At 45.0% G+C, this 23,736-nt stretch overlaps 1 protein-coding gene across 4 annotated transcripts in view; it reads right to left on the minus strand.

Annotated features, from left to right (window-relative positions):
* Positions 1–23,736, minus strand: part of TRANK1 (tetratricopeptide repeat and ankyrin repeat containing 1) — a 2,632,183-nt gene that overhangs the window by 1,332,755 nt on the left and 1,275,692 nt on the right. For all 4 annotated transcript variants that reach the window (XM_069613200.1, XM_069613201.1, XM_069613199.1 and 1 more), the window contains one exon: positions 15,101–15,352. In XM_069613200.1, coding sequence (XP_069469301.1) covers positions 15,101–15,352 — 252 coding nt within the window. The remainder of the gene's footprint in view (positions 1–15,100; positions 15,353–23,736) is intronic.

Here is a 23,736-nt window from a genome sequence, read left to right on the forward strand (position 1 = left end):
TTCTGTAGCCATTGACACTTGCCCTTGCTCGTGTGCATTAAGTGTGTGTGTGCGCGTGTAGTGGTCAGTGCTATGTTTTCATTTATTCCGTGCTGTACCCGTCTCCAGCTTTTCTCTTCATTCGTTACCTCAAAAGTGTATGAATCACGGCTAATTATATTTAATTTTAGTTTGTTTACTTTATCGTCAGATTTTCTTGGAACTGGAATAACTATATAGGGTCTGGGTGCTTTCGTGGAACTTGTACGTACATTATCTGGTGGGTGCACTGAACTTGGAACGCTTCGTGCACCAATAAAGAATGCAGTTCTGATTGTTAATGACAGAAAAACAATAATAATAACTATACATATGCACATTATCGTTCGATAAGACAATATGCAGCATTTTCTTCCAGGGAATTGGGGGTGCCCCTCCGCTTGTGGGAGGACTAGGTTACTGTTCTGGGCCCCTATTTCAATCATATCAATAGTTAAAGTTCTATAAAGATCTATTCTTTTCATTTACTCCATTATGGTCTTTCAGGAGGCCTTGGACGTAAAGTGTATTGTGCTTCGTAAGAGTCCCCCCTCTCGAGGGTGACGATTGTCTCTGGTTGTGGGATGTAGTTCCCTTGCTAGGCTATGGAAAAAGGTTAGACTAGCCTTTTTGGTGAGCCACACTCATTGAGCATATTCAAAATAAGTCAATTCCTGGTCCACCCTCTGAATTTGCTTCAGTCCGGAAGACATGCTGGAATCTTGTTTAAATGCGAAGGAGTGAAAAGATGGAACTGCTAAAAAACGCACAAAATGTTGTAAAAATAAAATAAAAAATAAAAATAAAAGTAAACATGAAGAAATAGACAATAAAATAAAAACAAAAAAATTAAGGTAAAAGGAAAGCAAGATGGTGGGGTTCTCGTTTCCGCTGTTCTTGATCTGTCCCACGGCGGAAAGTCTCCCTTGAACCTCCTTAGGTATTCTCGCTGGAAGTTAGATAGCTCTACCTGAAGCATAATGCCGTGGAGGAGTGTGCCCATGTGTGAGATATTGGCTGGATCTCTGAGGAAGGTGATGACGTCAACATCCACAGGCCTTCCCACCATTTCTGCATAATCTGTGACTGGTCTGAATAGGACATTGTGTGCAGCTGGCTGTGCACGGGTGATAGGGACTTTTGTCCTGTTTTGCTGGGTCTTGATCACAAGCTTTTCTTTTGACTCGAACAGTCTCTGCACTTTCCTGTTGCGTGGATTGCCACTAGGTAATTTAGCTTAGTCCACAGCTGGTTCAATTGTTCTAGGTTTCTAGGGTCTCTGATAAAAGTGTGTGTGTCCGTGGTTCTTCCGACAAGTGTCGGACACTTCTCGATTATTTGATAGAACAGCGTGAAGGTGAGTTCATCAATGTCTGCCGGTGGTGGAAGCATCTGTGTCTATATTCCCGTACTTAGGTAGTACAATGAAGGCTTCTGCGATGAAAGTCAGTAGTTGCCAGATCAGACCTTTCTTGTTGGCAGGATTTTGGACAAAGTCTGTGATGTTGGTAACTCTCCCTACAAGCGATGGGTATGTCTCTAGTATTAACTGAAAACAGGACAGCACATCCCTTGTGATGTTTCTGTTGGTGGATGTCATACGTTCTGCTAAGCAAGGTTTGGGTGTTGGTTGTTTCAGGTGACTGTGTGATGTTCTTAACTTTTGTTCTTGGTTCATCAAATTCTCGCTTACTAATCATACTTGGCTGTGGCTTGTTTCAAATGTTCGTATCACCAGTGTGTTGTGGCTTAAATGTGCGATTCTCTTCTTTGCCCTGCAACTAGAATGCACAGAATGTTTGTTATGTCCTTATCTCCCTTTGCTTGGAGGAAATGGCCAGTTTTAAGCCACAACTTGCATCCCGGTTGTTTGTCTTGGTTTTCCTGCTCATGCATCCTTCTTCCTTGTCATAGCTCTTGTCTGCACGTGCTGAAGAACCTGTCTGTAGTTTCTTCGTGGTGGGGTGCAGCTATAGGGATCTCACCGATATAAGGTTTAATGTCATTTAGGAAAAGCCAAGCTCTCCTGCCTTGCAGTTCCACGGCTGAGGAAGTGCAGTCCTCTACGATGAACAGGCCGTTGCATCTTGGCTCGTCCCACCTTTTCTTTGTGTGATTTCTCACAAGAACTGTGTCACCAGGGAAGATGATTGGCGTACGTAGTCCTTGAGCTGTGTCTGTTTCAGCATCTCCTTCGGGGCCTGGTGTTGTGCTGCACCCTTTTCGTCATCGCTGCAGTTGGTCTGAAATGACAGCGAGGCTTGATGTCATGCAGTTCAGATATTCTGACATTTCAGTTACCAGTACCTCTTGGGTAGACTGGGCATAACATCTAGCTCTATCTCGAGGGGTAAGGGGGATCCTCATTCTTCTTCCTGTGACTATCTCGTGCAGCGTGAGATGATGGTCGGAGCCTGGTTGGTTCCAAAGTGCATACAATGCCAGTGGTAGACAGTGCAGCCATCCCTTTTTTAGAGTAAGCTTCAACTTGGCTATCCTTTCCTTTAACAGGCCGTTGAGCCTCTCGCATTTACCATTTCCCTGTGGATAATACGCCGACGAGAACTTGTGCTTTATACCAAGCAACAAGCTGATTTGCTCAAAGACTGTGTTGACAAAGTGAGCCCCATTATCTGACCTTATCACCTCGCACACCCCCCATCTAGGGAAAACTTCCCTCACCAGAAATTTGGCAGCACAGATAAGAGTCTGGGTGTGTACAGGGGCCTGCTTCTATCCATCTAGAGAATGGACACACCACCACAATTAAATACCTGTACCCATTGCACACTTGAATCATGTCGAAATAATTGATATGCAAGTGCTGGAATGGCCCATTGGGTCGGGGGATAACTCCTCATTATTTTCAATGTGTGCCCAGCGGTGAATTGCTGGCATATTATGCAGTTCACCATAAAGAATGCAACATGCTCTGCCAAATTCGGTGTAAACCAGTCTTCTGTGAGCATTGCAGCGAGTCTTCCTTTTGACATATGAATAGGGTAATGTAATTGCTCCAATGCTATTTTTAGTAGGGGAACAGGCATTACTGTCTTGCATCCACAATCCGTCAGAGGGGCTTAAGGAGCACCCTCGACGTTTCCACAAATTCTTCTCCACCTGAGGTGCCTCCCCTTGTAGCTCCATCAATTGAGTTTGCCCCATATTACTATAAGCCTCTGGAGTGGCTCGGGCTATCATCATACGCTCATGGGTGCGTGCCACTTCTACTTCCATGATTGTCTCATTTTTGGATGCCATACGCTTGCCATACGCTTGGCTTCTGTGTCTGCTGCGTGATTTCCACGTGACACGAAATCTGTCCCGCGAGTGTGGGCGGCGCACTTCACGACCGCTATGCCCACTGGGAGCTGTAGTGCCTTGACCAGCCTGCCCAATAAAGCTGCGTGCTGTGCTGGCGTGCCGTCTTCTCGGAGGTAGCCCCTCCTCTTCCAGCGCACTAGTCCTGCATGCGGGGTAAATCACTGTATTACAGGGTGATTCTGACGTCACAAGGATGCCCTGCTCCATCATGGCGGAAATTGTCTTAGCAATCCCTTCATCTGCTTCTCTGGACATGGGATATTGTCGTGCCCTTGGTAAAATTGCTCCTGGTTTCAATTTAATTTTCACTTCTCCTGCTCCTTCCAGGAGCCCTACTTCATAGGGTCCTGTAGTCCATACTGAGACAGGCACCTGGGCCATATCGTCGTCAAAGTATGCGGGGCGGATCAGCGCCAACATCATTCTCTGAGGCACTTCTCCTTTGATCATTTTGACCAAAAATATGAGACTTACTTCCACCCTAGTCTCTTCTGAGTCAGGGTGTTCTTCAAACAGATCATTATCGGTGACGTCAGTCACTCAGTACCCTTCTTCAATGGATATAATTGCACACCATTGTCTACCTTCATCATCGTACCCTTCGACCATTACTACCTCCCCTTGTACTGCTGCAATATGTATTGATAAGGGAAATACTTGTCCCTGTTCTTCATGCATAGGTATTCTTGGTCTGAATAGAAACTCACGAGGGGTTCTCATAGTTTTATCCGTGAGGCCTGGCAATCCCGCCATAAGCACACGCACGCCATATGCGAAGACTTTCGGTTCTAATGGTATAGCTCTCATGGCTAGATGTTCGGAGTACGCTCTGATAATTTCACACATGTTGGAATAATGCATTCCTGGAATGGAGCATACTATGCCCTCTTCTGTGAACGATACAGTCATATTCAATTTTGTCATTAAATCTTGACCCAAAATGTTCACTGGGGTCTGGCGTGAATATAACAAGGGCACATTCATCTCACATTCCCCCACAGAGGCTGGGAGATTGTCCATAAAGGGAACTCTACTGTGAGCTCCAGTAAAACTCTGAGTGTCTATGGCCTGGCCGGACATGGAAATCTTGCCTTCTCATATGCACGAGCGTGTTGCACCCGTGTCAACTAAGAAGGAGTATTCTTTCCCCCCTATGACGACATTTACCCTAGGTTCCCTGTTAGGGTCTGGTGTCACTGATAGGATAGAGCACATCAGAGTTTCCCGTGAGCTGTCCTTTTGTATATATGGGTATGGTCCACTGAATACTTGTGGATTGCTCCCATTTCCAGGGTTGACTCCCCCTCCGGAGTAAGTGCCCTGTGACATTTGCGGCGGTGCCTGTTGCGACTGCCCCTGTGGCAAATTCCCCATATTCGAGGGTTGAACCCCTTGCAGCGTACCTTGCTGCAAGCTTGGCACCTGCTGCTGCACTGCGTGATTCTGTGCACAGTCTTGTTGTGGGACGGCAGGCTGATTCATCATGCCTGTTCCCATCCCTTGGCCGTGTTGCCACATGCCTTGGCTTCTGCACACGCGCGCCACATGTCCCGTCATTCCACACAGACAACACACTGGCGGTGGCCGGGCCATCTGCGAGTTCTGAAAGCCACCTTGATTATTCTGAAAACCTCCCGGATTACTTCGAAATCCTCCCTGATTACTCTGCCATCCTCTTCCTCTAAATCCCCTACCCCTTGGGTAAAATCCTGGGCTACTCTGGTTATTCTGCAATGGGTCAGTCACTTGTTGCGTGCTTGGCTCAGCTTGGTTTGTCAGCATGGCTCCCTCGAGAGCATACTTTGAGAGTTTCTTTTGCACCAGCTTTGCTTCCTCACCTTTATGAGTTGCCTCCTTTTTTCGGTTCTTTTCTTGCAACAATCTACAGTAGTATGCAATTGTCAACTGTATTTCGGGCCATGGTTTAGCTTCTACTCCTATCAATTTCTTGCGCTGTTTCTGCAGCGGTTCTGGCAACCCTTGGCACAATATATGGTAGAATACAGAGATAGATTTCTTCCAAGATTCATGCGTTTCGAGCACCCACGCTTCTTGAAAATTCTGGAAATAAATCAAGGGATCCTCTGACTCTTTCATTTTTCGAGTCATTATAGCTCCCATATCGGAAGTGTCTGGGTACTGCACTCGTAGCGCTTTCCACACTGCTGCTCTACAATTATTGAATGGTGCTCCGTCATGGGTAGTGTTAGTTATGGTTACCCCAGGGTACCCAGCCCGCTTCCATAGATCGTCTGTTCTCTTACCCAGTATGGCGATCAGGAGACCTTTAATGTCCCCTATAGCCAGCGTGACACCTCCTGTCATTTTTTCTAATTCATGTATCCATTTCCCGGCTCCCTAAGTCAGCATTGGAAGCTTGTTTTTCAAGGTCTCTCGATCCATGTGTGGCCATGGAATATATTGTGGTCATACGCCTCCCTTTTCTAGCAGCGGGAACTGAAATGCACAGTATTCCTTCTCCTTCCCCATAGCTCTCCTGTCTATCGCTGGGGGAGCATTCCAACATCGCCGTCTGCTTGGCAATGTCCACAATCTGTCTACATAGGCAGGTGCTGGCCCCCCCCTCTGACAGCAGGGTATTCCCTCATGTCGGCCAGGCTGCGCGGCGAACCCCGATACCCTAGGTGCGGACTCGCTAGTGTCTGACCATCATACCCCTTGGGAGCCACTTTTCGCGTTGTCTCATTTCTTCGTGTGTCTCGTCCTCCGTTTCCCAACCCGGAGTCGGATGCTGCTTGTTCCCAGTTCACATAACTCCTTGCATCTTCTTTATTTTTACTAATTTCTAGCCTGTCCAGGGACAGTCCCCTGTTCCCACTACTTCGAGTGACATCCTCAGTGTCATACAGCCGAGTGCTTTCCAAGCACTCATCTTCCCTTCCCCCTTGGGAAATTTGTTCCAGCCCCAATTCATCGTATATTTTATCAATCGTTTCCCCGATGCTTCTGGTGTCGAAGTCATCCTCAATGTTTGCCCCACTCGTGCCTGATATTGACTCATTTGCAGGGAAGAATTCTTCGATGTCTTCCCATTCTAAAACAGGATTGGGTTTAACTTCCCGCTCCAAATGTTCAAGATCCCGTGCCCTCTGTCTAGGTTTGCGCTCTATATCACCATCGACTTCCTTGCGCTTCCTTGCTTCTTCTCTAGTCTTATCTTCTTCTCTTCTCCTTTCATCTCTACGTTCATTTGCCCTTCTAACTTCCTCGTCTTCCCGTCTCCTTATCCTCCTTTCACATACTCTTTGCTCTTCTTCCAACCTTTGCATATTCTGTCTGTACTGTGCATAGGCTACACATTGTTTTCGACTGAGCGGTTTTCCTTGCTCTTCGCGATATAGCTGTTCTCGCCTCAGCCTATCTTTCTTTTTTATTCTGTCGTCCATCATTTCCTTTTCCTTCTTTTCCCTTCTCTATGCCTCATCAGACTTCTCTCTCGGCCTTATATTATCACTCCCTTTACCATCAAGTTTCAGCAATGTCTGTCCTCCCATCCATTCGTCTTTTGCGAATGCTATCTCATCAGTTCTGCCTTCGCTTCCCTTCCATTTCTTTCCCTCTCTTTCCTTAACGAGAGGTGCACTACTCTGTGCCTCGTCTTTCCTCTCATCATTGCGTCTCTCCTAGTCCCTCGGGACAGCGGAGGTAAGATTAATTTCCTGTTCCTTCTCCTTGATTTAGTCACTACTGTATGGAGGTGATTCATACGTGGGGTTGCTGTACCCTGTAGCTGCCTTAAGCTCTCTTAACGGGTAGAGTCCCTCTGACTTACTCCACTCGATCTCTGGCTCAGGCAGGGCATATGTTTAGTATCCAATCTGCAGGAGGCTCTTCCTCCTTTGGCTGTTCAAACATTTTCCACAGTTCTAGAACAGCAAGACGTTTCTCTAGTTTCTTGCCCGTTTTAGTGGCATGCAAATAAGTTGTCATGTGCTGTAAAACGGCTTTAGATAAAGACCCGTTCTGTGGCCATGGCATAAACATTTTGTGGGCGGTACCCTTAACCCACTCCGCACTATACTTCTTGAGCTTTAGTGCGTGCTTGGGTAATTGCTTGCACAAATGGGCAAGTGGGGTAACCACCTCCATTCTCAACCTTCGTTACCAACACTGTTTTATGTACTTTTCATACATCCAACAGTATGAGCGAACACCAAATACGCAAGCTCCAATCCAATCTTTCCCGCCAAAATTCTATATCATCACTTTACTCTAAAACATCAATTTATTGGTGATTCCCTCTTAGATACGGAATCGCGTAAAGCCCACACTTCATTTCAAGCAATGAATGATACAGTTCTTTTACGTTTGACATATAACAGGACACGTATGACAGACTAGACGGACACCAGCTGGACACACATATACCTGCCTTCTAATCAATACCCCGACATGGGGTTTAAACAAACTCCCTTTGTGCCGTCTTTAATCATCACTGTAGCCTAGTCGTCCCCTATTATGTGGGCCCTGAGTTCACGTTTCATCTGACAGCTGTATTAAAGAGCAGGAACAAGGCGAATCCTCTTACTTTTTCTCTCGGGTGCCCTCCCGGTATCCTCTTACTTTTTCTCTTGGGTGCCCTCCCGGTATCCTCTTACTTTTTCTCTCGGGTACCTTCCCAGTATCCTCTCTCGGGTGCCCTCCCGGTATCCTCTTACTTTTTCTCTCGGGTACCTTCCCAGTATACTCTCTCGGGTGCCCTCCCGGTATCCTCTTACTTTTTCTGTATTATAATCAAGTTATTAAACCCTTATATACATAGTCTTCTCTACTTCTGACTATTTTACGCCACCCTCTGTTAGCTTTCCCTTACTTGTTCTAATGCCTACAAGACATTTGCCAAAGTAATGAGTTTATTGTTGCACTCACTGCTCGCATCTTTTCCTCTCTGGAACTTCGGGATCACCAGCCCCTCTGTCATTACCTCCTCTTGCGGTCTTTTCGTCCGATCCACTGCCCATGGGAATGAGAAGGGTTATGCTTGGAAAGGCAGGTTCCTTCAGACTTACTGCAGATTTGATGGACTTACTTCTATCATTGTCCACGGGAAGCTTCTCAGTCTACTCAGTCGAATGGCAATGGACTTGTGATATTGTCGAAGGGCTAGAGTTACTTCGTGCCGTCGGTCTATGGGTGTCTTAGTATTAAACAATCAATAGTTGATGGTCGAACCATCTTCACGCTACCAAGTGTACAGGAGGGCGGAGCATCCTATGACGGGCCCATGGGTCAGAACTCACCCTCTAGTACCTGTAAGACAAGATAGCTGCACCTTGAGGAGGTTAGGGTGCAGGATTCACTTACTCCGACACACTTAAATAAGGACAACTCAATGGTTTGGCAAAGGGAAGTCTGTTTAATGACAAGTACAAAAAACAGGGAAACAAATGGTAATCCTCAATGATGCAATCGCCTGTCTCGCTTCAACTCCCAACTTCTTCATTCAGACAGCAACTTTTATGGGCAAAATTCGTCATCATTCTGACGTGCAAAACTCATAAGTTTGTCATGCAATTATATTGGTCGGAAAGGTAACTTAAGTATAGGTGCTATATCTGTATATGGTAACAGAGCATGCGGATTGGACAACTCTTATCGGATGGGCCTCTACGCCCGTCCCACTACATCACTTGTGATAGACATCACTACAACTACGACGTCTTATTGGTTCTACAAGCTATAGGACCCTAGATCATTTGGTCCATTGTGATTGGGTGGGTTACACCCCTAGACATACATCTCCACTTTAATTAGCAGCAAGCAGAATGGACACCCAGATGCGGAGTGCCCCAAGATTCACCCTGCCTCCCTTCCATCAATCAGTACCTTTAGGGCTATGTGTCAATTAGTTGGCTGAGGATGGCCTCAAAACTGTGGTGTTTACTGTGAATCTGCTTCATTTTCCTTCTTTTCGTATATTTGATTCTTTGTTCAGCCCAGCCACCTGCCTGGGCCTATTATCTCGACCTTCACTGGCTGGCAGTCATGCTCTGACGTTTTGATTCTTCAAAGCAGCCGCTCTCCTCCCTTCCTGGAGTTGACCTCGAATTCCCAAGCATGAGCTACTTCTTGCTGAGTTTCGATTCCGCTCTTTCCTTCTGGCTTTAGCTGGAATATGAATCTCGGCCTTGGTGGCCCCCTTGCAGCCAGGGCTTAGTTTTGTTTTACAAAATGGAGTCGCACTCGTATAGCGTGCTTCTTTGAAGTAGAGATATAATTGGGCGCATGCCGCTCTATTTTTCTACTAAGCATTGCAAGCAGTACCGTTTACTTAGCTTTTTGCGTTCCAAGCCTATTTACATGCATTCAGTCAGTTGCATATTTTCATCTTACTTCATGGTTCCGTCTCTGTTTACGAACATTGTTTCTTCTTATATGTCAATTACATCATTACTCTTTGTTTTCAGCCCTGTCAGTTTTTTGTTCGTTGTTTGTGATCATTTGTTGTCACCATCTACCTTCCATTAGGGCTCTCAGGGACTGTTTGCAAGTAATCTCCATTTCGTATCAGCTGCTGGTATGGTTGCCTCAGTGGGTACCTTGCAGCCCACGGTTGCCTGGTTATTGGCGCTTCAATAGGTACACATGTCCATCTGATGGGTACTGGACAGAGCCCCACCGTGGCTCTCTGTTGGTTCATTTGCTCTTTATATGTCACATATCTTGGCGAGTATGCTTCTGGCATTTCGACATGAGTGGCTGGAGTGCAGGCCATATTTGGGACCTCCTCTACATCATCATCCTCCGCATTATGGATTAAGACTATAGCAAAGCTATTTCCCTATTTTACAGAATGAACATTAACTAATTACTTGGGAGAGACATTTTCATTAAGTTGGGTTTTGGCCTCTGGTAAGAGGCTGTAATGGCCAAAACCTTATCTCCCACCTTTGTCTTCCCTGGTAGTATGATATCATTCACAATTATACTTTTAGCAGTGTCCGTGATATATTCACGGGAATCGTCAGCTACTAATTGGCTTCTAAGTCATTTTTGCGGCATAATAAATCGTTGTATAATCAGAGAGAGAACAAGAAATAGAATTGTCGTCCCAACAGATGGTTGCAGTATGGGTTATAATAATCTCTCAAGGAAATAGGATTAAGGGATAAAACACAGTCAACTCGCTGAAGGGGCCCCAGGACCGGCACGCCCCGCAGTGGTTTTTAAAATGTAAGATCCAACTATAGACACTACAAAAAGAAGAAAGGAAAAGACGGAAGAAAATAGCCCACCCTTTTCTAAAATCTTGTCATCCACTATTTCTTAAAACTACAATTCATCAGATTTCATATAGAACATAGATTTACGGTCCTAAAATACAAATACACAAATACAAAAATCTATCCAATTTCATTAACAATTCATTCACAGTTTAAAAATTCATATAAAATGAACAGTAATCACAAAGTTTCAAATTTCAAGTTTTCCCAGTGGTAACAGTTACTCTGAAAAAAGTGCTAAAGTGCAGTCTCTATTAAGCAGCCAAAAAAGTGGATACAGTTTATGAAGATATATGCCCCTAATAAGGGGCAATTGGGTGGCTATACGTTAAGTAACTCAAATGCTGTATTCCGCAACTACATCCTCTTCTGCGACCTCCAGATAAACGTTTTATATGGTGATTTCCAATAGAAGTGCTGCTTCGGAGAGCACAAAGGCTGTGGCCCATAGTTACTCCCAAAGAATAGTCTTCAGGAAGAGTTATAAATAGACGGCAGAAGGAAAAAATACAAATTCCAAAGAGAGGAGCCTCAATGAGTATTACATTAGTGAGGTCAGCAGTTGATTAAAAGATCCCCCGATAGCAGAGTAGAGTACTCGGCGGCACCTAACACAGTACCTGGCATGAGATGCTCAAAGAAGCCCAATCGCTTCCGAATCAGCGCCAGTCAACGCCTCTAAATATCAGCCGTTGAATGTGTACAGTCTTCCTTCGTGGAGATAAACAGGCGATATTAGCAGTGCAAATAAATACGCTCCAAGTCAATATAGGATAGACAACTGAATGTGTCCAGGCGCTGTTATGAAACCGTTGGTTTAAATTAAAGTTAGAGAAAAATAGACGGTCAATGCAGCACATTTACTCCTCCCATAAGGGAAAACCAGCTCCATACCATAAACAGGCAGCAAACAGCAAGCCGTGGGCACCGGACACACTACTCCAGACACCGCGCTGCGCTCTGCGCCAGTGTTATATGGGTCCGCCTCTTTTGGGTCCGCAGAGAACAGCGTAGAAAGACTTTTAATATTGCTCCAAGACGCTGCAAAACTATATTTAAAAGTGAATTTCCTCTGGGTACGTTTCTCCGCCAGTAACACCAGACACACTACTCCACACACCAAATTAGTTGTCTTGGTCATCAACGAGGCGGTTGACTGAGTCGTCAACAGGTTGATGGTCGAAGACTTCATCGTCAATGAGAATTTAGGGTGACTGAGTCGTTGACGATGATGCCATCATTGAAGGAACTGTAGTTGTGGACGAGCGCCAACTTTCTGAAGAGTGCTTCAATGACAAAGCTGTTGATGTAGGCATTCTCAGCGCTGAAGTGGTCATCGAGGTGACCGTAGCCATAGATGGAGACATCAATGACACTGTCGAGAAGGGAGCACAGCCCGGGCAAGTGACCCATGCCCCTTTTTAGCCGCCTTCCCTCAGAAAGATTTTTCATGGGACCGCACTCAAGGGAGGGCGCTCTAGGGGTCTGTTGTGCCTGGCAGAGGCATAACTACAGACAGAGGCCAAGTCAGAGGCCTCGGCACCTTCATCCCCCCAGGCCACTAACCTTGCAGGTCTTGGATGAGAATGACTGACAGATGGCAGAGCTGGTCAAGCCGTGGTCCAGGTAAAGACAGTAAAAACACTGCTCACTGTTAGGGAGAATTCCCATTTCTGTGATAAACTACTGTTTCTAAGAGTAGTAAAATGAAATGTACTTTACTTACCTTTTTCTCTTTGTAGAGCCAGCACACACCATCTTATGTGGAGTGCTTGGGGTTACTTAGGATCCTCTTCGTCTACTTACTCATGTAGCATTTTGTATGTTACAAAGACTACAATTAATGGCTGGTGGCAGTGGTTTAATTGTCTTACCATTGAGTGTTTTTACCACAGTATTGCACCCATGGATGCCCATTTTGTCAAAATGGCCCTGGTTGTCTTTTTTCGCCATTTCTTGCTTGTGAGGGCTTTCTTGGGTTTTACTCTGCCCGCCAAACCAGCTTGGGTCTCTTTGTTCATTTTGTCTTTGGTGGGCATCAGTGCTGAAATCCGCCTCTGGCTCGAGCGTGTCTGGAAGGGCAGGAAGCGAGGGAGGTGCCCGAAACTCCCTGTGCTTAGTCTCCTTGGTTACACGGATGCACTCAAAGGTGATTGAATGGCAGGACAGCCACCCTGCTGTGTGAGTTACAGCTAGGATGCAAATGAATGGGAGAAAACCTGCATAAAAGGTGAGGTCTCTTGGACAGAAGGCAGAATAGACCACTGGACGAAAAATCCGAAGAAAGAAACTGGAAGAGAAGCTTGCTGCACCCTCCTGTACTGTTGGTTTGCCCGGTGAAGCCCTGCTGCAGTGCTGAAGCTCCAAATATCATGCCCGGAAGGGACGACTTCTTCCCTTGGGTTTGTGGGACCAACCGTCCCAAGATGAACTTGACTGGAACCCCTCTGCCTGCTGGCTGTACTTCTTTGCTGCTGCTGGAACCAAGTGCCAGGGGGTAGAAACGCCAGAAACGAGTGCCTTTAAACCGGGCCGAGCTCCAGAAATATCCTCAGTAAACCTCTCAAAGCAAGATGAACCAAGCCTGAGCAACCTCAACAAAGTGCTGGATACCAGAAGCAAGGGCAGCCCATAAGGTGTCTGAGAACCGTGGCGGTGCTATTGACCGGTAGCTGAAACCACGAAGTGCTGCTGAATTGTAAAGAGCCCATTGCTGCCGCCGAGCTTCAAACCGCACGGCAGGAGTCCTCAGATGTCCTCCCTCTTTTCCCCAGGCCCAGGAACACTAGATATGCAGGACTGCAACAGGAACAGAAGCCAGCTGGAACCTCTTCTTCCAACCTAAGGTACTGTCTTAACTAAAGGGGTAATTACCTTTTTGATTGGTAGCTTGTCTGTCTCACTGGTGACTTAGAGTAGCTGCTTTTTCTGCCTAGTTGCTTGCAGCTTTGCTTTAACAAGTCTTACAGCTTGTGACCCATCAGTGATTCTTTTCTACAAACTCTCTATATAACTGTGTGCAAGGCTTTTGTGCTATCTACAAAAAGTGCCTCAGCTCCCCTAGACTTTGTTCAATTGACATTGGCTTTCCTGGCTCCCTGCAGACTCTTCTGACCCATTGACTTTGTGTTTAACTGTCCCTCATAGGTGGTACATAAGTTCCTTGTATTGCTGGGAAAGTGTTAAAACATACTTCATTGGGGGATTGTAAAGCACTTACCTGTTCAGAGAACCTGTTAACCTTTGTTTCCTTCCCTAACCTTTTTCCTCTTCCACAAACTCAGTATTGCATTTAAGTGTCAAAAGTGATAATATCAATGTCCACAGTGTCCTAGCAATTGAAGACACCCCATGGTGTAGGAAGTGTCTGTGTGCCATCCCAAAAGGCTATCTACTTGCTTAACTTAAAAAGTGTATTTAAAGTATATTTTATTGTTGCACCTTGCCCTTTCTAAAGAAAGCTTATTTTGAAACTGACTGTTCAATTAATACTTATTTTACTTACTTTACTAGACAACCTTGAGTATAAGTGTTATTTGGATACTTCTAACTGTGAATCTCTGTGTCACATCTCTACAGCTCACAATTACCCCTTTTCAGATAAGTTTGGTAGCTCAGTCACTGTACCAACTTGTGTAGTACAGACCTATATCAATAGTTGGGTCTCTATTGCCAAGAAGACAAGGCTGGTGTAGTCTCCCACAAGGTTACTACATACAATCTTGTCTAACACTCATGAAGCATTCCATGTATACGTTCTTCAGGTTACATGTCGGTTACATGTCAAGTAGGGCTTAAATAGGCTTTTCTTCTTCGTGTCTGTCATCTCCATGGATCCCTGAAGTTCTAAGATGGAAAATCTGAACTTTGAAAGCAATTAAATTGGCGAAACTTCACTGCAATGGGTGAGAAGGCAAGCAACACAAAATTAAGAGATTAGATGAAAAAAGGTAGAAAAAATAGACAAAAAATCCCAGAATTTCGAGAAGAGAGAATTCTCGAGGACTCCCAACACTTAATGTGCAGTAAAACAAATCTGAAGATGGCCAAAAGGAGTGGAGCTAAGGTGTCCTGTCTAATTTGCTGCAGGCAGTATGACCCAAAATGACGAGCAGTTTAAACATGTAAAAGTAAACTGCTTTAATGTTACTGAGAATTCCCAGCCTGAATACGGGGAATATTCAAGAGATTGTGAATCCATGCAAGATCCAATGCTGGAGAAGTCCGTGAACATCCCACAAAGTCCCTAAAATGCTAACAAAGTATAGGTTTGACAATAAGCTATCCACATTTTTACAATTTTGCTCAACAGAAGAAATGTCAATAAAATGTATGATAATGTCGAATCAAAAGTCAATTTCAACATTTTAAAGCATTCCCAGTTCTAAGGATAAAATACACCATAATGAGGCACAGTGTAGATAATCTCTCTCTCTCTCTCACACATACCCACACACCCACAGCAAGTCAATAGAAAATATCTCCAAATAAGCCTGATATGGGTGAGAACTCACCTCCTCTTTCAAAAAGGCATCTCAGAAGCTGTATCCGTTGCTTATACATGGGGCCAAGATGACTGACAACATTGCCAATATTGAAGTCTGAAAGGCAGCAATGTTTAAAGAGTCCTTCTTGTATTACATCCCCATTGGCGTTCCGAGTCAGTAGCATTAGGACCTCGTGCCACCTTTGCTTCATTAATAAATCATGCACCAACACTTTAGCATAGCATTCTGCAATGTCACAAGTGATGTCCTGGGGGATTTCTGAAGAATAAAGGGAATGTTACAAAAACATCAAGCATGTTAATATGTGTGTTCTCCTGTAGGAAAGTCAACATGCAACTGAGTAAAGCAATAGATAAATTACAAACTGCAATGTTCTATAATGAATTACAGTATTTTCAAAGGCAGAAAAAAGGCCAAGGTCTTCACGCTGCCCAATGGTTTATTCTAGATATGAAACAAACAAAAAACACAATTTGCAACAAAAAATTCAATGGAGAAACGTTTTCTGAAAAATACAAATTCTTAAAGCTATACCGAAGAGCGGCTTATCAAGCTAACATTTACTTTGACGTGTTGTGCACAATGTAATGGCAGCAATAAACAAAGTATATGTTTCTACAAACTTTTTTGCAAGGTGGCAAAGATATCCTCAGTTTTAGTGTAGCAAGGTCTACTACATGTTTGGCAGAAAAAAGCATCAAGGTTTCAGGACCCAGTCCATTCAGGCAGGCCTACGCGCTGCAGAAGATGAGGAAATGAAAATACTTACTTACTGCAAGGGAGTCATGATAAGTAGGACACTGACACACAAACCTTTATTAAATTCTTGGTGTTGGGAAAACTCCTATTTTGCCCTAGAGCTATGATGGGAGTAGTTTCTACAACAAAGAATAACGAAAACACAGTCCTAGTCAGTATTTGTCAAATCCAAATGACCTATTCTAACAAAACCTAATGCCTGCCTTATCTCTTATACAAAAAGTGAGTAAAGGGGAATGTGTATGCAAAGGAAAATCAGAGTTATAACAAAGGATCAAGGTGGCTGAGTCAGCTCTCCTCCCCACGTTGGACATCAAAGAGCAAGGCGGCCCCCGTAAACAGGATGACGCACTCTGGCTCAGGTTAAAAAAAAAAAAAGGCAGTTAAAAACATGGGTCAAGGCCCGCTTGGCCTTCCACGTTAGAGTCACTTGTTCCAGTTTTCTAAAAGTTCTTTCACAGTTCAACCAAAGTTCACGTATGTCTCCCTCTGTCGGGCTCGGACCTTTCAACAGAAAGTACCTAATTCAATGTAGACCTCGCAATCACAGCACTTGCAGGGGTTCCCTTCCTCAAACTTCATTCACATTCGTTAGGGGTTCCCTTCCACCAAATTATTTCATATTTCCAGTCCCCCTCAATCGGGCTTGAACCTTTCACTGATGTCAAAGACATTTTCGAATGTGCAATGCTTTTACCATAGACCTCGGCACGACCATGTAGAGGAGGAGCCAAAAGCCTCTACCAGACCCACCCCTAACCTGCCTATATGTTGGGAGCCAGAGATAGTGACAAGGTCGACACCTGTAATGATGTGAATAACACAAGCAGATTTCGAAGCAAAGTACCCATTGAGGAAGCCATTCTTTATGGATCCACGGAAAGCTGACAGCCTCCTAGGAAAGATCCCTGAAGACCGGTAGAAGATGAACGAAAGAGCAGACTGGTGACGTCAAAAAATGTAACATGACACACTGAGAAGAGGTAGCAGTGGATAATGTAAAGAGAACATATAGAACCTGATGAGGAAATAAAAGAATTGAGTAACCTGTTACATGCAAAATGAAGATTACACGTGTGAAGAGCACGGAAGAAAATGCAAGCCATTTTACAATTGTACAGAGTCAGTAATGCAAGCAGACTAAGTGATATAGAAGCTATCTATATGTAGTATATAGATTGCAGTCGGTTCCGCCAAGGTATACATAAAGTATAAGAAATCTGGATGTTCCACATAATGTTTCAACAAACTGGGATCCCATGGACAGAAAGTCTGAAAGTGTATTGCAGTTAATAAACAGTAGCTGGCGAGCAAGGAACAATCAAGAAGGCTTATATGTCCCAGTGTCAAGAAGGCCAGGGCAGCCGAGAACTGGTTGGCTATTCAAAGGATACAATTAATCCAAGAGATGAGCCACGCTTCTGCCAAGATGCAGCTGGGAGAAAATGAGTGCCAAGTTTTATTCATTTTAATACCAGCTAACATTAAATTGAAGCACGAAACGTGGTCTCCACTCATGTGACCTCGATGAAAATAAGACTCCAGCAGATGACGTTGAGGCAAGAAGATGCGAGTATACTGTTAGGAAAGATTGTGTGCAGTACCCTTTGGGTGCAATACAACAACCCTGACCTCCTCGCAATAGGAATCCAACCTTTGGTATAAGTCTGTACTACACAGGTTGGTAGCATGTTGAGCAGCCAGGCTTATCTCAATGTCAATGTGAGCTGGTATACAGAGATTCACAGTGACAAGTATTCAAATAAACTCTTACACAGAAGGCTTCATGATTAAACAATTATTAATTTATTTAACAGTCAGTTTGAATAAGCCTTCTTCAGAAGGGAGTAATATAATGCAACACAAAAATACACTTCAAAATACACACTCTTAGTTTCTAAATCAGCAATTACCCATTTGGGATGTCCTACAAACACTACCTACACCCTCAGGTGACTTCAATAGTTAGGGTGCTGGGGACATCAATATATCACTGTTGCATAAAGAATATACTTGAGACTGTTAAAGGAAAAGAGGTTTCAGAACAAGAAGTGTTCACACAATTATTCTTAATCAGGCAAGTACTTTCAACAAAACCCCCCAATGCCAAGTCAGTTAACATTTTCCTGGAAGGAAGCAAAACACATAAGCAGAGGAGAGAAGAGCCATTCAGTGAGCCAGGCCAGTGTTAAGTTAGCAAAAGTCAAGGTGAACTGAAGCACTTCTTACAGGTAAGTAAAAGTCTTGCACAATGTTTTAGAAGGCTTTGTAGAATAAGAAGACATCAAAGTAGGGCCACAAGCTGATTAGGCTTGTGATGTAAAGAAGCTGTTAGCAACTCTACAGAGCAACCAATACAAGTCTCCAACGAGGACAAGTGAGGTTACACTACAAGAGGTAAGTTCTCTTAGACTGGATAGTACCTTTAGGTTGCTGAAAAGTGCAGCAGATGGCTCCTGTTCCTGTGCAACTCTGCAGATCCTGGTGTTCCTGGACCTCAGTCGTGGGGACTAGAGGGAGGACTTTTGGGGACTCCTGACGGTCACCGACCGCAACCGGCAATCTTCAAACAAGCAGCACTTCGGTGTTTCAGCTCCTCGCGTATACCGCAAATAGCAAAACCACGGTTCCTGGCTGTCGAGATGGGCTTTCCTTGCATCTGGGGTCCAGCACTCTGTTGAGGTGGCTCAGGCTCGGTCAGTCCTGCTTCCTGGGAGTCCGGAGTATCTTCCTGGAGCTCTTGGCCATCTTAAAGGCAACGCACACGATCTGGTGTTCCTCTCCCTGGCTATTCCTTTCCAGCAGCGACTGCAGTGGAAATTCACCCAGCTTCAAGAGGATGTCCAGGTGGCTTACTTGGAGTTGATTGGTCCCACCAACTCAAAGGGAGAAGTCGTCCTTGCGGGGCATCTCTGGTAGGCAAAGTTTGAATGCAGTACCCTCTGGGAACACTACAAGCAACTATGGCTACAGGTATAAGACACCCAACCTTTGGTATAAGCTTGTACTACACAGTTTTAGTAGCGTGTTGAGCAGCCAGGCTTATCTCAAGAGAGGAAATGTGAGCAGTAGCGGAGTTACAAAAAGATTCACAGTTACAGGTATTCAAATAAACTCTTAACACTCAAGGTTTCTTGCATAAACAATTAATAATGTATTAATCGGTCAGTTATAAAGCCTTCTTCAGAAGGGGGCAATAGAATAGTAACACACAAATATACCTCAATACTGTACAATTTGAGTTTCCAAATCAGACAAGACCCTTTTGGGATGGCCCACAGACACAACCTACACCCACAGGTGACTTCTGTAACAAACATGCTGGGGACATTAATATCTTACTGTTGGCATTCAGAACACTCTTAAAAAATTGGTAAAAGGCTAAAGTAATTAGAACACAAAAAATTACAAACATTCATAAACAGGGCAAATACTTTCAGATAGCACTTAGAAGAGTCATTGAATTCAAATAGGCTAAGCCAAAGTCGATGGGCAAAAGTCCTTGTATGGGATGCAGCACTTCAGGTAAGCAAATGGAAAATTCTTTGCACAAGTCCTTCAGAGTCTTTGATAAAAAAGAAGAATCAAATGTAGGGCCACAAGCTGCTTAGACTTGTGAGCTGTAGACGTTACAAGCACTTCCACAGTAAGAGGTAAGTTCTTAAACTTGTTTTACAGTACCTTGGTAAAGCAGAAAAGATGCAATTGAAGACTTCTGTTCCTGTGCAGCTCTGCAGATCTCACTGTTCCTGGGCCTCAGTCGTGGGACAAGAGGGAGGACGTTGGGGGACTCCTGTGCTACACCAGTGCTGTCAAAACTGGCAACCGGCAAACTTTACTTTGAATGGCTGTTTTTAGCGTTTCAGCTCCTTGCTGTACAGCAAATAGCAATAAGCATGGTTCCTGGCTGTCAAGGTGGACTTTCCTCACATCTGAAGTCCCGCACTCGACTGAGGCGGAGGCGCGGGGGGGTCAGGCTTGGTCATTGCTGCTTTGTGGGAGTAAGGAGGATATTCCAAAAGCCTTAGGCCAGCTTATAAGCAACGTACACAATCTGGTGTCCCTCTCCCTGGCGCTACGGTTTCCTGCAGCAACTCTCAGGAAATTCAACCAGCTCCAAGATGGGTGACCAGGTGGCTTATTTGGGAGTTGATTGGTCCCACTAACTAAAAGGGAGAAGTCGTCCTTGCAGGGCTTCTCTGTCGATTCGAACTTAGCAAGTAGTCACTGCAGCAGGGCTTCACCGGGCAAACCAACGGTCCAGGAGTTGCAGCAGGCGTCTCTTCCAAGTTCTTCTTCGGATTCCTTCGTCCAGTGGTCGACTCTGCCTTCCAAGCCAAAAAGCCTCGCCTTTTATGAAGGTTTATCCCATTCATTTCAGCCTAGCTGTCAGGCACCCAACAGGGTGTCTGTCCGTGCCAGATAGCCAGCCAGCCAGCCAATCACCTATGAGTGCATTCCTGTTTCCTATGGGACTAAGCACAGGGAGTTTCGAGCACCTCCCTCGCTTCCTGCCCTCGCCAGACACCCTGGATCCAGAGGCAGGCTTCACTCGTGAATCCCGCCAAAGGCAAAACAAACAAAGGGACCAAACCTGGTTTGACGCACAGAGTAAATCTCAAGAAGGACCTTTCCACAAAGAAACGGCAAAAATAGAAGACCGGGGTCATTTTGACAAAAATGGCACTCTTGGGTGCTTTACTGCAGCTGCGAAAGCAGCCCGCGGTAAAATCACACCACAGTAGTTAAAAAGTAAACCACTGCCACCAGCCATTCATCGAGGAAAGCGTAACATAAAAATGTTACATGAGAAGCTAGACAAAGGGGACACAAAGGGGATACAAAGTAACCCCTCCAGCAACCTATGTTAAGATAGTGTGTGCTGGGTCTAGAAAGTTAATTTGTATAGCAAAGTCAATTTCACTTTACTGCTCTTGCAAACAGTAGTTAATCCAAGAGTAAGGTATTTAAACCTTGGGAAATCTAAAAGACTTCCCTGTGTCGCTGCACTAAAGGTGCTGTGTGACACAATGAAAAAAGATGCCTATAGAGTTTGTCAGACTCCAGAAACCAAAAAGAAACACAGCCAAAATCACAAGAAAAGTGGAGAAGGAGAGAGTGGGAAAAAGCTCTCACTCTATCCAGGTTAAGAATTAAAAAGTCCTCGAGTCCAGCAAAAGTGCTGGTGGTCTCTAAGGTAGAGAGGAATTGGCAAATTTCAGGTGTTTGCTGGACCTACAAACAGAAAAGGTAAGTAAAGTCAATTTCACCTTGCTATTCTTGGGAACAGTAGCTCACACAAGAAAAGGTATTTAAACCTTATGAGAAATCTAAAGGATTTCTCTGTGACACTGCACTGATGGTGCTTTGTGTCATCATACAAAAAGTAGATGCCTATGGAGTTTGTCAGACTCCAAAAACAAAGGTAACGCCTAATCTAAATCAGGTCCGAGCACATGAGAGAGTGAGAAACAGGGCTCACTCACTCCAGGGTTAAGGTTAAAAATTCCTAAGTCCAGCAAAAGAACTGGGGGTCTCTAAGGTGGGAGGAAGTAAGCACTAAAATGAAAATGTTCCCAAACACACGGCCCCACAGATTCTTCCATACTTGCTTTCCTTGGCAAAAGCTGGTTTGGCTCACGCGTCCATCAAGGTACACCTGGCGGCCATCTCATGCTACACCAGATCCCCAGGAAGATCCTCGCTGTGATCCCAGACTCGTCAAGGAGTTTCTCAAGGGTCTTTTACGATCTTTCCCGCCGGTGAAGGTGCCTGCACTGGTATGGGAACTCAACGTAGTCCTGATGAGACTTAATGGGGGCACCTTTCGACCTATGCATCAAGCCCCACTTAACTTTCTCTCGTGGAAAACGGCGCTCCTCGTTGGCCATTGTTAGGGAGGATTCTCAATTCTGGGTTCATTCCCTTCTACTTTAGAGACCCCCAGCTCTTTTGCTGGACTTTAGGACTTTTAATTTTAATCCTGGCGAGAGCAAGACCTTTTTCCCACTCACTCATGTATTTTTCTTTGATTTCAACCCTGTGTTTCTTTTGGTTTTGGAGTCTGACAAACTCATCTTTTTACGTTGTGACACACAGCACCCTCAGTGCAGCGTCACAGAGAAGTCCTTAGTATTTCTCAAAGGTTTAAATAACTTCTCTTTGATAAACTACTGTTTCCAAGAGCAGTAAAGTAAAATTGGCCTTACTGACCTTTTTATCTTTGTAGACCCAGTACACACTATTTTACAATAGAGTGCTGGAGGGGTTCCTTAGTATCCCCTTTGTCTACCTTCACATGTAACATTTTTATGTTACCCTTTCTGCAATTAATGGCTGGTGGCAGTGGTTTATTTTTTCCTACCGTTGTGTGTTTTTACTGCGGGCTGCAATTGCAGCTGCAATATAACACCCGTGGGTGCCCATTTTGTCAAAATGGCCCTGGTTTTCTTTTTTCACCATTTCTTGAGATTTACTCTGCGCGCCAAACTAGGTTTGGTCCCTTTGTTCATTTTGTCTTTGGCGGGGTTGACTGCTGAAGCCCGCCTCTGGCTCCAGCGTGTCTGGCAGGGCAGGAAGCGAGGGAGGGGCCCAAACCTCCCTGTGTTTAGTCCCCTTGGTTACAGGAATGCACCCAAAGGTGATTGGCCGGCTGGTTGGCTTTGGAGGACAGCCACCATGCTGTGTGAGTGACAACTAGGCTGCGAGTGAACGGGAGAAAACTGCATGAAAGGCGAGATCTTTTAGACAGAAGGCAGAGTTGACCACTTGATGAAGGAATCATTAGAAGAATTTGGAAGAGACGCTTGCTGCAACTCCTGGACCGTTGGTTTGCCCGGTGAAGCCCTGCTGCAGTGCTGAAGCTCTGAATTCGCCTCGACTAGCGAAGGCCTACAAAGGACGACTTCTCCCCTTGGGTTGGTGGGACCAATCGACCCCATCCCGCCACAATTAATCGGAGAACTTCAAAACGCAGTATATAGCTTCATATGGGTGAAAAAGAGACCCAGAATACAGAGACACACACTGACCCGTCCTGCGCTCTTGGGAGGCGATCTGGGCAGATACATCATGGCAGCACACTTGGCCCCCATACTCCAGTGGGCTAAACCAGCGACACCAAAGGATGGAGAGGCATAGAACAAGCATCCACACAGATCCCGATACCAGCACTGCTGGCACGGAATCCCAAGGCCTGCGAAGCCGAAGGAAAATTACTAGGAGCCACTAAAACAGCCCTGAGTAACTGGGACAGAGCCATGCAAATGAAAAAGATCAAACGAGGGCTGGGTCCATTATTACCAATAGCACATAACATCGACTTCAACCCAGGCTTGAAGAAGACATTTTGGGAGGGATGGAAGGGCGCAGACACCCTGACACTGCAGGACATATACCAAAACAGTAACCCAAACCCTTTCTTAGAATGCAAAAAGAAATTCGATCTGGGGAAAAAAGAAAGGTTCAGATACATGCAAGTACGACATTCGATCTCCCACCAGTCAGTGAAAAGGGCGGGAACAAGAGCCCCAACAGGCTTGGAACTAACAATGCAAGAGGGGGAACCAAAGAGGGGGATATCAATGATCTACAGAGTGCTTGATGGGGCACAACCAACGGACAAGGAACAAGTTACTTACCTGTAACTGTTGTTCTCCAGCATGGGTCTGGCATGGATTCACATGCTCATGAATATTCCCCGTCAGGTCAGGAATCCTCGGTAAAGAAAAAAATCAGTATCAGTTTCGTTTCTGATCTGTCTTTCTTAGTGGTAACCAATCACTGATCTCTGGGTCATACTGCCCCCAGCCAATAACTGCCCTCTACCTAAGCCCCTCCCCTGGCAGCCATCCTCAGATTTGGTAGCACGTAAAGTGGCAGTA

Source organism: Ambystoma mexicanum, chromosome 5p (assembly GCF_040938575.1).
Source record: "Ambystoma mexicanum isolate Mex_15411 chromosome 5p, UKY_AmexF1_1, whole genome shotgun sequence".
Lineage (NCBI taxonomy): Eukaryota > Metazoa > Chordata > Amphibia > Caudata > Ambystomatidae > Ambystoma > Ambystoma mexicanum.